The 12,520-nt window shown below is 34.5% G+C and overlaps 1 protein-coding gene across 1 annotated transcript in view; it reads right to left on the reverse strand.

The window, feature by feature from the left end:
* Positions 1–359: 359 nt before the first annotated feature.
* HINT3 (histidine triad nucleotide binding protein 3) overlaps positions 360–12,520 on the reverse strand; it is a 19,048-nt gene continuing 6,887 nt past the window's right edge. Inside the window, exons 2-5 of the mRNA XM_047102253.1 lie at positions 10,268–10,385; positions 5,800–5,869; positions 3,704–3,830; positions 360–1,571 (exon numbers count right to left, since the gene is read on the reverse strand). Of these exons, the coding sequence (XP_046958209.1) occupies positions 1,539–1,571; positions 3,704–3,830; positions 5,800–5,869; positions 10,268–10,385 (348 nt within the window). The 3' untranslated portion in view covers positions 360–1,538. The remainder of the gene's footprint in view (positions 1,572–3,703; positions 3,831–5,799; positions 5,870–10,267; positions 10,386–12,520) is intronic.

Below are 12,520 nucleotides of genomic sequence, written 5' to 3' on the forward strand. Positions count from 1 at the left end.
TGGAATGTGAACATTCATTTCAATTATAAAATAAATAATAACAGAAGCAGAACTCAAGAAAAGTACATGTGGGACTCTTGGCCTAACTGAACTCTCGCTGTCTACCTGCCTAACACTGAGTCTTAAATATTCAGTTCTACTGACAACCTGTTCTCAAAATTGTATTCCTTTCCACAGCCTCTTCTGAGAACTTTATAGCACTTAACACACTACACTACGATCAGTTTTGTCTTCAGATTAGCATTTGAAGAAAGACTGTCCTCTCTCACTTCTCTATTTCCTGATCCTGGCAGTGTCTGGTAAATGCTAAATGCTCAACAAATGTTTGTTAAATGAATAAATGAATATTTATTTCAGATGCTGTAACTAAAAATTATAATAATTATTTCATTACATAAAACTACGTTTAATATCATGCCAAAAATAAGAAAGAAAACTAATCATCACAGCCTGTTTCTAACATCAAAACTTTAATCCTTGTGTTCATTTATATTCATGCACATGGTATTATTATATGCTGGCACAATGTAGGATAAGCTTTCAGTACCTACTCTTCATTCACATTCGCTATTGTTAGTGTAGATCAGCACAATTTCTAAAGATATAGGTCTCATGAAATGATAGATCAATAATGCTAACTCTGTGCTATTAAAATAAATTTTCTCACCTAAGCTTATCTATCACTACTTTCTAATCAGGATTTCTTCACGATAAAAGCTAAGCATAACCACTTTTGAATGCTACTTTTCCTTTGGTACAATAAACAAACCATAAAACAACAGTTTCTGTCCAGTTTTAATAACATTATTATAACCACTTTGTATTTCTTCCCCATTTATGCTCTTATAGGTAAAATTCCATTACAGCGACTTCTCTTGGATAACCAAGTTGATTGTTCTTGTAAATTCACCATTAGAAATTATTTTATGTATATTATATAGCTTTCAATTTATTACAAAAACATTAGGCTTTCAGAAGTGAAAACCAGTACCCGAAATCTGAGTAAAATGGGATACATATACAATTCTTTCCAGCAACAAGAACAGAGCTCACTATGTAGTATGGTACTATTTGTTTTTAAATTTCGTGTGTAAAATTACAGAACTGTCAAGAAATGGTTACTTTTCCCCCCTTTATAATAATAAAGGCTCCAACAAAGTTGACAAAGTACTTTCTGTATCAGTTTATTCTTCATAAATAAATCATGATTATAATTGACTACTGGAAAAATGAAAACATTTGAACTTTTAAAAAAGAAAATAGAGCCCTCCCTGATTAACAGAACTTGTTTTAATGGGATATTATCTACAGTATCTTATACCTTAGACATGTAACCATTAAAACAAAGAAGTTAGTGACAAAGCATCCATGTAACTGTATCACAGATCTCAAGAAACATTCAAAAAAGATTTAAGGCTACCCAGTAATAGCCTCTCATAAAACCCAACAAACCTTACAATGGTAATTAGACTTCAAAGGGACCAAAATATTAGTTTATGTTGAGCCAAGATTAGGAAAATCTTCCACTGTTGACATTTTCATGTTCTTAGTTTTTCAATCAAACAATCAGCCTGTAATTTTGAAAACATAACATATTTTTAAATTCTAATTATTATAGCCTACATGAAATAATTCTACTGGCATCTCTATTATAATAAGTCATAGCAGAAGAGGTGGATATGACATATTCTGTTCCTAAAAATATCTTAAAAATTTTCTCAATATAATAGTTTTATAAACTATAGTAAAAGGATTCAATATTGTATATAAGTAGGCAGATTTTTATCCACATTGCATAGTTGTTAAAAAGCTTCAATAAGAAAGGGAAAATAAATATAATACTGACATCTTAAAAAGTAAACTAGATGTGCAAGAATCTTAAATGCATAATACTAAGTAAAAGAAGCCAATTTGAAAAAGGCTACATACTATATTTTTCCAGCCATAAGACATTCTACAAAAGGCTTAAAACTGTGGAGACATTAAAAAGATCAGTGGCTACACAGAGGATTTTTTAAGGCAGTGAAGCTATTCTGCATTATACTATAATGGGGGATACATGTCATTACACTTTTGTCCAAACCCATAAAATATACACTACCAAGAATGAACCCTAATGTAAATCACGAACTGTGGGTGATAATGATGTATCACTGTAATTTCATGGGTTATAACAAATGTATCACTGTGGTATATAGGATGTCTATAGTATGGGGGGCAGAGGTTATATCGGAACTCACTGTACTTCCCATTCAATCTTGCTGTGAGCCTAAAACCACTCTAAAAAAAAAAGTAAACCAAAGTCTTCTGATTACTATTTCAAATACTTTTCTCAAACATCTTATATATCTGAAACATCATATAAGAGATTTTGAAATAAACCTTAATATCTTTCTCTTAATTTTCTTCAAAGTCTCATAATACATACTGACAGATTTAAGAAGAGTTCAGATTCACAGGATGAACCATTAACAGATCCTATAACTTACAATGTTCATTCATTTTTTTCTAACTAAAAAGTCATGTAAGGAAGTATAGTTAAAAACCCTAAAAGAATATATTTTAATGAGTTTTTTATTATAAAAGCATGGATAGTGTAGAAAATCAAAAATACAAATAAGGAAAAACATTCCTTTTTTAATCACACTGATTTTTTTAAAGAGACCACACCAACTGCCCTGTCAAACATCCACTTTTTAAATTTTGAACACATACACACACATACACACACACACACACATGTATCTTAAATTATTTTTAAATTAATCATCTGGACAAGTTAATTAGAGGGATAAGTTTGAAATATGAAGTTTCTAGGAATCATGCTTTTTAATTTCTTGTGTACCATGGCTATAATAATAATATGCATTAACTAACAGTGATTATTTAATTTGTAATTCAGTGATAATTTGTATATGGCAACTACAGGTCACCTTAACATCATGGACACAATAGCAACTGGTATATTACTTAGTCAAGTGGCCTCGGAAGGACAGTCACTTATCAACTAAGGCTTGACTGTCTAGCAACAGGCCTATAATCAGCTGAATTCTATTCTACTTTTGCACTAGCAAAACAGAATTCTGCATTTTTTTAGGCTCAAAGCTTCCACCTCAGATCTGACAGGTGATGCTACTAACTGCAGTCCTTTTCTAAACTAGAAAATTACAAAAATTCATTTCTATAATAATATTGATGATGATAACAAAGGCAGCAGGTAATATTTACTAGCACTATTTGCAAGGTAGTTTTAAGTGCTTTACATACAAATTATTTTATCAATCCACTCATCAACTCTACAGGTAGGCAGTATTCCTTATCGGTAGGTAACAGATAAAGAACTTGGGCCTTAAAAAGTTTACGTGACTTGCACATAGTACCTCAAATAACTAATGGAGCCACAATTTCAATCCAGATTGAACCCTGGATTCTAAACTATTAATGCCATGGTTCTTTTATATCATACCCACTGCCTGCAATGGAGAGACTTAGCCATAGCTTCTCTTCCTACAGATACGATAACCTGGAAAATCCCTCAAATTAAAAATATTATTTTGCATACATTCAAGCAGTATGTTAAAAGAGATGATCAGGTCTATGAGAGCTGTAAGTGCCTAGTGTTGCCAAGAAAAGAAGATCTACAACAAAAAGGACAAATATTTTAAATACTTTTGTATGCAGCTACTACAATAGTAACACTTACTGTGATAAACCAATAGGAATTCACTTTATAAACCAATTTTGATAAGAAGCCAAGTTGATCGACAGGTGCCAGAACATGAAGGTGCAAGTGGGAAATGGAACAAAAAGGCGGCATATGGAAACCCATTCTAAAACAGAAAGGTAAGAGATACTTGGCAAATCAGTTCTACAATAGTTTAAAACTATTTTTTTTATGATAAAACACATAAACATTAAGGATGTCCCAAACAGGTTACCACTCAAGTATCTTTTACTGCCTTCTTTCTATACTTAAAAGTATTCACAATTCCTCCTCTTTTCTTGAAGTTCATAGTAACAAACTCTTCATCAAGGAAGGGCTTAAAGGCATACTATGCCTCAGTAAAACCTTGATGAATTCTAATTTGGCATTATGTTTTATCACCTTGGTCCTTAACATTTTAACCTTTAATTTTCCTAAGATATGGCTCTGCAATGAATCTTTAAAAAAAAAAAAAAAAAAATTACAGGACACTCAAGTAGAAGGGTTCCTTTATTCCAGGACATAGCCAGTAGATGGTGTGCTTTCTCCTTTAATAGTGATTTCCTTACCAACCAATATTTCAGTAATGAGATTAATTATACCATTATTTTAAAAATTTTATCATCACTCAAGTTTCTTAATAATGAAGATAACCTAATTATTCACAATTTATCTGCTTTATAAAAGTCATAAGAGAATTCCTTGGACTACTAACAAATTTCTACTAAGAAATGTGATTCTATGTCTTAAAAATAAGTTCACAGTTTTGTAAGTCCACTTAGCAATTCTAAGTGGAGCAAGGCATACCTGTAAGAATAATCCAAGCCTAGGAATATTTGCCTGCTCAAATATTTGTGAGTCTCCATTAAAAAACAAACAAACAAACAAACAAACAAAAAACTCCAGTGGGTGGAGTGTAGGAGGAAGGCATGGGAGACGGGCTATGCTGCAGCAACAGTATAGCTGACAATGTGGAGTCAGATACACAAGACAGATTGAAAAGCTTCCACCACTACTGAGAAAAGGAGACTGGGTCTTCCCTCCATGAAACAGGAGCTCACATAATATAGAATCAACTAATCTAAAAGGTAGAAGCGACTCAAGGGTTCATTCAACCCTTTCATTTCAAAGATGGGGAAGCCAAAATCCAGAAAGTGGGAGACTTCCCAAGGTCCCCAAGTAAGGAAGTGGTAAAGACAGGCTTGAGACTCAGGGCTCTTGACTCTCATGGTGCCGTTCATTCTTCTAGGACACACTCCTGTGACTGGAAAGGCAATGTGCTGCTTTTGGCCAAAGGGTCTCAAATACTATCTGTTCCTTGTCATTATCACTCTTGAATGGTGCTTAACAGATTTCAGAGCGTTTTCTCACACGCCATCTTATTTGAGCCCATAGGTAGGCAGAGCAGGTGTTATCTTGGAGAGGTTAAATGTCTTCAGGTAGCACAACCAGTACAAGCACAGTACTCAGCAAGTAGCACAGATAACATCAGAATTCAGATCTCTTTTACTTCCAGTTCTGATGTTAGACGTGATCTCTGCTACACCTGCCTTGCTACTCCTTTGGTCACACTAGGCAAAGTCACAAGTCTTTTAAAAAGGAAAAAACCCACTATTTAGATTAATTAAAATAATTGCCAAGTTGAATATTTTTATTACATGCTTTTTGCTCAAACTTTGGCGAATGCCAGAGTTCAGTTCAGCAGAGAAAAAACTCAAGTAGTTTCACATGACAAGTATAATAATACACTTTTAAATCACATAAAATATTTTCTAAAGAAATTCAATTTACACACAATTTTATAGAAAAACACATCTTGAACAAAGAAAGGTAGACTCAACTATTTTACCTATGCACTGCTTAAATATACTTGTCTGTCTAAACTATGAGTGGCAATCATTAGAAAATCTTGAGACATGACAGGAAGAAGACTTATTTATTAAATTTACACTACCACTGAACAATGAATGCTTCACTCTCAGGAAAACTGCATTTAAACCAGGCTCTCTGCCGCCTCTGCTCTCATTTCCCACGAAGAAACAATATTTCAGAAAAAACAATTGCATATATTGGTTTCTATCTGCAAGTACACATACCTCGCATTTTTGAAGTCAGTGAAATTATTCCTTTCAAGAATGCTTTTTCCAACAGTTACCATGTTCTCAACTATAAAATGGAAAAGAAATGACATTACACAGCAGGAGACATTACTAAGTTGTAATTAATATTAATTTTTAGGGTCCCAGTCAAAAGTTGTATCAAATGGGTAAACATTTAAACCACCTGTTTAATAGTTTTAAGTTACTGAGAAGTTTGCCCATCAGCACTGAAATGAAGGTTCAACCTATCACAAAGTGTCATGTATAGGTTGACTTTGAACAACTGTTAAGGGGTACTATCAAGTGACTACTTAGGACATCTGATCCTACTGAAGTCTAATTCAAATCATAAGGAGACCAAGTAATAAAAAAAAAATACTTGAATTAAGAAAAGACAGACGAGGGGCGCCTGGGTGGCGCAGTCGGTTAAGCGTCCGACTTCAGCCAGGTCACGATCTCGCGGTCCGTGAGTTCGAGCCCCGCGTCGGGCTCTGGGCTGATGGCTCAGAGCCTGGAGCCTGTTTCCGGTCCTGTGTCTCCCTCTCTCTCTGCCCCTCCCCCGTTCATGCTCTGTCTCTCTCTGTCCCAAAAATAATAAATAAACGTTGAAAAAAAAAAATTAAAAAAAAAAAAAAAAGAAAAGACAGACGAGAAAACTCTGAATTTGTCTTTCAGTCAAAATTAGAGATACGATAGCACTTTGTGTCAGGCCACCTGTGACTAGCTAAATGTTTGTATAATTGTTTTGGCTTCCAAACTCTCTCTGCCTTACTGTCTTTATTATCTTGGTCCTTTATGGCCTTTGGATGGAAATATGCTTCCCATGAGAAAAAATTTGGTAACCTGCAATGTCCAAAGCACAATGCCAAGCTTTAGACCCCTTTTATTTCTGAATGGTGTAGTCAAGTATTTAGAAGAGGAAGAAATGAGAATCTACAGAAGATGGTTATCATAAAGAGGGTTATAACATTATTGCTAATTTTTCTTCTCTAAGTCAGGCTTGAGTCAGGAGGATGACAGTAGCATATCATCCAAAAAAGCTCATTACTTCAAGCAAGATTGTATCTTGTTTTCTTTTAAAATATTCCCAAGATCCTAGACATGGGGGTAAAGAATGTTTTTTTTTTCTTTTAATTGCTTTAAAGCAATGCTTTTAACAGTACCATATTATAAGGTGTGTAGATGTAATATATATGACAACAATAACACAAAGTGTTGCAGAGTTACATTTTTCATGAATTGCTACAACGTGAAGTCTAAGTAGACTGTGATAATTACACAATGTATATTTTAATCTCTCTAGAGCAACATTTTTTTTAATATGAAGAGGAATACATGAAAAGGCACGAGATAAATTACAGTGGAATTATAAAAAATATATATATATATCTGATCAACCACAAGAAGGAAGGAAAGAAACAGAGCAATAACAAAAAATGGGGAATAAAGCACCTGGGTGGCTCTGTTGGTTAAGGGTTCAACTCTTGATTTTGACTCAGGTCATGATCTCATAGTCATGGGATCCAGCCTCGTGGCAGGCTCCATGCTGAGTGTGGAGCCTGCTTGGAATTCTCTCTCTCTCTCTGCCCCTCCCCAGCTCATGCTCTCTCTCTTTCAAAATAAATACATTTTTTAAAAAATGGGACAAACAGAAAACAAATGGCAAGACAGTAGACCTAAACTGAACTGTATCAATAGTTACATTAAACATTTATGAACTAAACAATTAAAAGTCAGATTTTCATATTAAATTTAAAATATCATTATAAATAAGCAAGACCCAAGTCTATTGCTATCTTCAAGTCTTTAAATATTAATATTCAATTGGTTGAAAGTATAGAAAAAGATACGCAATGTGAACAATAAGAAAGTTAAAGTAGCTAAATTAATATCATACAAAATAGACTCAAGAAGTACTCCCAGAGATCAAGAGGGACATTTTACAATGATAAAAAAAGGCTCAATTCATTGAGAAGGCATGACAATCATAATTACGTATTCACTTAAAATCAAACTCAAAATACATGGAGTAAAACCTATTGTCTCCTTTCCATTTCACTGTTACGTCCTCTGTCTTTCTTTATACTTGGTTTTGACTGATTCACCTTTCTAGCATCCTAAGGCAGAAACTTAGGTTATTGGTTTTAAACCTCATTTTCTAACATAAACACACACAGCTATAAATTTCCCTGTAGGCATTGTTTTGGCAAATTCCACAAATCTTGATATGTTGGATTTTTGTTACCAATCAATTCAATATTGTTTTCTTTGACCTATTTATTTAGAAATTATTTAAAAGTATGTTAATTTAAAAATACTTAGTGCTATTCTAGATTTTATTATTTTTCTACTTTAATTCCATTGTCATCTGAGAACAGATGTTATAAGATTTCAATCATTTGAAATGTATTTAGACTTAGTTTACTGCCCAGAATATGGCCTACCTTGGTGAACATGTGGTCTCAACAAATTGTGTATTCTATAGTTAAGTGGAGTTCTATAAATATCAGTTATAATCACAGTGCTTGTGACAGTGTTATTGAACTCTTCCATATGCTTATTATTTTCCCAACTTTATAAACTGTATAAAAATATTAATTGTGGGGCGCCTGGGTGGCTCAGTCGGTTAAGCGTCCGACTTCAGCCAGGTCACGATCTCACGGTCCGGGAGTTCGAGCCCCGCGTCAGGCTCTGGGCTGATGGCTCAGAGCCTGGAGCCTGTTTCCGATTCTGTGTCTCCCTCTCTCTCTGCCCCTCCCCCGTTCATGCTCTGTCTCTCTCTGTCCCAAAAATAAATAAACGTTGAAAAAAAAAAAAAAATTAATTGCAAGATCTTTTTTTTTTTTTAAGTTTATTTACTTTGAGCGAGAGAGAGAGCAAGCTGGGGAGAGCGAGAGAGAGGGGGAGGGACCTAATCCCAAGTAGGCTCCACACTGCCAGCATGGAGCTCGATCTCACAAACCACAAGATCATGACCTCAGCTGAAATCCAGAGTGGGATGCTTAACAGACTGAGCAACCTAGCACCCTGAAAGAACTTTTAAACTTTTATTATGAAACTATTAAAATATAAACAAAATCAGAAAGAACAGTGTAGTGAAACCTCAAACACCTACCATGCTGCTTCAAAATTGGTAACATTTTATTTGCAACAATTATAACAACTTTCAATAAAATAGAAGAAATATTAGAAAAAGAAAACCAAGCATGAACATATTTTTCGCTTCTTAAAAACAGTATAAAAAGGAAATACTTAAGGCATGGTAGCTGTTGCTTGATACTAAATATTGCATATATATTGGCCTTTACCTGCTGGAATGAGTATGAAATGTACTCATAGAACTTAAGATGACTAAGGCATTTGGCAATATGGAGAAGAAACAATTTAAAAACGGGTAATTCAGTAGTCTAAACACTAATGAAGTACACATCAAAGTTTTCCCTCAAAGATATTTCTTATTCACCTTCAAAAAAATCTGGCCCAGGGGCGCCTGGTGACGCAGTCAGTTGAGCATCTGACTTCAGCTCAAGTCATGATCCTGTAGTTCATGAGTTCAAGCCTCACATCAGGCTCTGTGCTGACACATCAGAGCCTGGAGCCTGCTTCATATTCTGTATCTCTCTTTCTCTCTCTGCCTCTCCCCTGCTTTCTCTCTCTCTCTCTCTCTCTCTCTCTCTCTCTTTCTCTCTCTCTCTCTCAAAAATAAATAAACATTTAAAAAAATTAAAAAACAAAAAAAACACCAAAATAATCTGGCCCAATTTATCTATTTTATCGGCTACTTAATTTACTGACCAAACTAATCCCAGACTCTGTTGGCAAAGGCTATCAAAACATATATGAAGTGAACTTAGAAATGTCTTAGTAAATGATAACTGGTAACTCACAGAATCATGAGTAGGAAAATACAGGATAATCCTATAAGGACAAGATTCAAAATCTTCTTGTCAGAAGTGAAAAATTCATTGCTAAACCTCATAACTAAATTTTGGTGTCAGTTCATCTACACCAGAAGCTTACAAGGGAGGTACCAATATGGTCTCACTCCCAGGCAATATGAGCTTCTAGGCCATATCACAACTTATTTGCTTGTTATTTTTTAAATAGCATCTTCCATTTCCAGAGTCGAGAAAAGCCATCACTTAAAAAAACATAAAGAGGCATTATCTTTTAGAGATCTTAAAGATTAAATAACATGATGTCTGGAATTTCAAATCCAGTGGGAGAAGGTTAACAGATGAAAAAGATTGGCCACGAGTTAATAAATGTTGAGCTTGGGTGATGAATATATGGAGACTACATTATATTCTTTATTTTTGTATATATTTGAAAATTTTCACAGAGGAAATTTCGAAGAGTCATAATGCTCCTTTTTCATAATACCTGCCAGGTATTTAAATGTCACGGCCATCACTGATGCCAACTGAAAACGATATAACCAAGAAGAACACTACTGTCCTCTTACCCAGTTCTATGTGATCTTTCTTTAGCTCTCTGCAGTTTCCAATATGCTTCTTTGGCACCACAAGATAATGATGAGGTGCTGCTGGTTTGATATCTTTGAAGCAAACTAGGTCTTCATTCTGAAGGAGAAAACATATCATTTGTTAGTGGATTTTTTTTTTAAGAACTTCCTAATGCTGTTCTGGCATGTCTTGAATACCATAAATCTCAGTCTGATAGGGAAATAGTACTTACGTTACAACTAAGCCCACCTGGGCAATTTTGTGACTATGCATTTAGTCCACAACGACAAGCCTTACTGCCCTTCATGACATGCTCATTTATTCCAGAAAATGAGAAGATTTATATAAAGCTAATTTCAGGAAAAAAATTATCAATGAAGTTAATTAAAACTTCATTACCAACAATGATAGAGTTTTATTTTCATTAGATATTTCTCCATCTCTACCTACCTAAGGGTCTTTCACTCTTAATATGTACTTCTAAAGTTTGACTACAGAAACATAGCGAGATTGATAAATTCTTTTTCACATACAATTTTTTTACAAAATAGATATTCCTCAATTATAACAAGAAAATCATCTAGCATCTACGGAGATTACCTTTTTAAACATTTTTCCATAAACTGTATATAAATACATTTTTATTTTATTTGCAACATTAAAAAGCCTTTGAAATGCTAAAACAAACTCCAGTATATTGTACTAAGTGTCCGATCCATTATATCAGAAGGTAAATTAGCGCAATTACTGTGGAAAACAGCATGGAGTTTCCTCAAAACATTAAAAACAGAAATATCATATGGCCCACCAGTTCCACTGCTCTGTATTTACCAAAAGAAAATGAAAACACTAATTCAAAAACATATATGCACCTCTGTGTTTAGTAGAGCATTATTTACAATAGCTAAGATATGCAGGCAACCCAGGAATCCATCAATAGATGAATGAATAAAGAAGATGATGTATACACACAATACATTCAGACATAAAAAAAAGGACATTTGTGACAACATGGATGCACCCAGAGGGCGTTCTTATGCTAAGAACAAATTGGTGGTTGCTAGAAGAAAGGGGGGGGGGGCAAAATAGGTGAAGGAAATTAAGAGGTACAAAGTTCCAGTTATAAAATAAGTTATGGAGATGAAAAGTACAGCATAGGGAATATACTCAATAATATAATAATGTTATATGGTGACTACACTTACCATGGTGAGCACTGGGTAATGTATAGAATTACTGAATTATTATTTTGTACAGCTGAAATTGTCATTGTGTGTCAACTACATTTCAGTAATTTTTTTAAGTCAAAATTAAAATCACTATCAATCAGTATATCAACAAGTTTCCCTCAGAAAAATTCCCAGAATACACTGTTGCTCATTAGTTCTCTGTTTCAAGATCAAAAATTCAATTTAATGAGGGCCTCATATCCTTACCAGTAATCTTGGTTTCAATGAGAACAATGGTGAAAGTCCATTGTACATATTATACCATGAACTTCCTTATCAGGAGCCATACTGCTCATCACCTAAGGTTCAGGGGACTGACAAGTCAACTTTTGATAAGACCACACTTCAGAAAATGAGACTTTTTTGTCTACTTTAGTCCTCAGGATAGCCATGATTGAAATGGAAGGCAGCAAAAACAGGGTATTATGTGTCCCTTTCCTATCTCAAAATTTCTATAAAATGCCCACAACATCATGTTATTAAAACAGTGTTTGGGGTGCCTGGGTGGCTGAGTTGGTTAAGCGTCTGACTCTTGATTTTGGCTCAGGTCATGACCTCACAGTTCATGAGTTCGAGCCCTGTGTTGGGCTCTGCGCTGATAGCATGGAACCTGCTTGGGGTTCTCCGTCTCCCTCTCTCTCTGACACACCCCTGCTCGCAATCTCTCTCTCTTTCAAAAATAAACATTTAAATAATAATACTAATAATGTTTAATTATTGACTTTGTTGCTGTCCTCACTTAACGTACCTTCAACCCAGATTTGCAAAAACGAATAGGCACAACAACATGAAAATCTTGAATATTATCCAGCTTTTAAGAGTAACTTGTCTATGTATCCCTTTGAATTAGCATTTTTGTATTCTTTGGATAAATACCTAGTAGTACAATTGCTGGATCACAGGGTAGTTCCTTCTCTTTTTAACTTTTTGAGGAAACTCCATACTGCTTTTCAGAGTGGCTGCGCCAGTTTACATTCCCACCAACAGTGCAAGAGTACCCCAATGTCTATAGCAGCATTATCT

This window comes from Lynx rufus, unplaced genomic scaffold, assembly GCF_022079265.1.
Source record: "Lynx rufus isolate CCGP_SWC_20201006 ecotype Redwood Valley unplaced genomic scaffold, mLynRuf1.p SCAF_6, whole genome shotgun sequence".
Taxonomy (NCBI): Eukaryota; Metazoa; Chordata; class Mammalia; order Carnivora; family Felidae; genus Lynx; species Lynx rufus.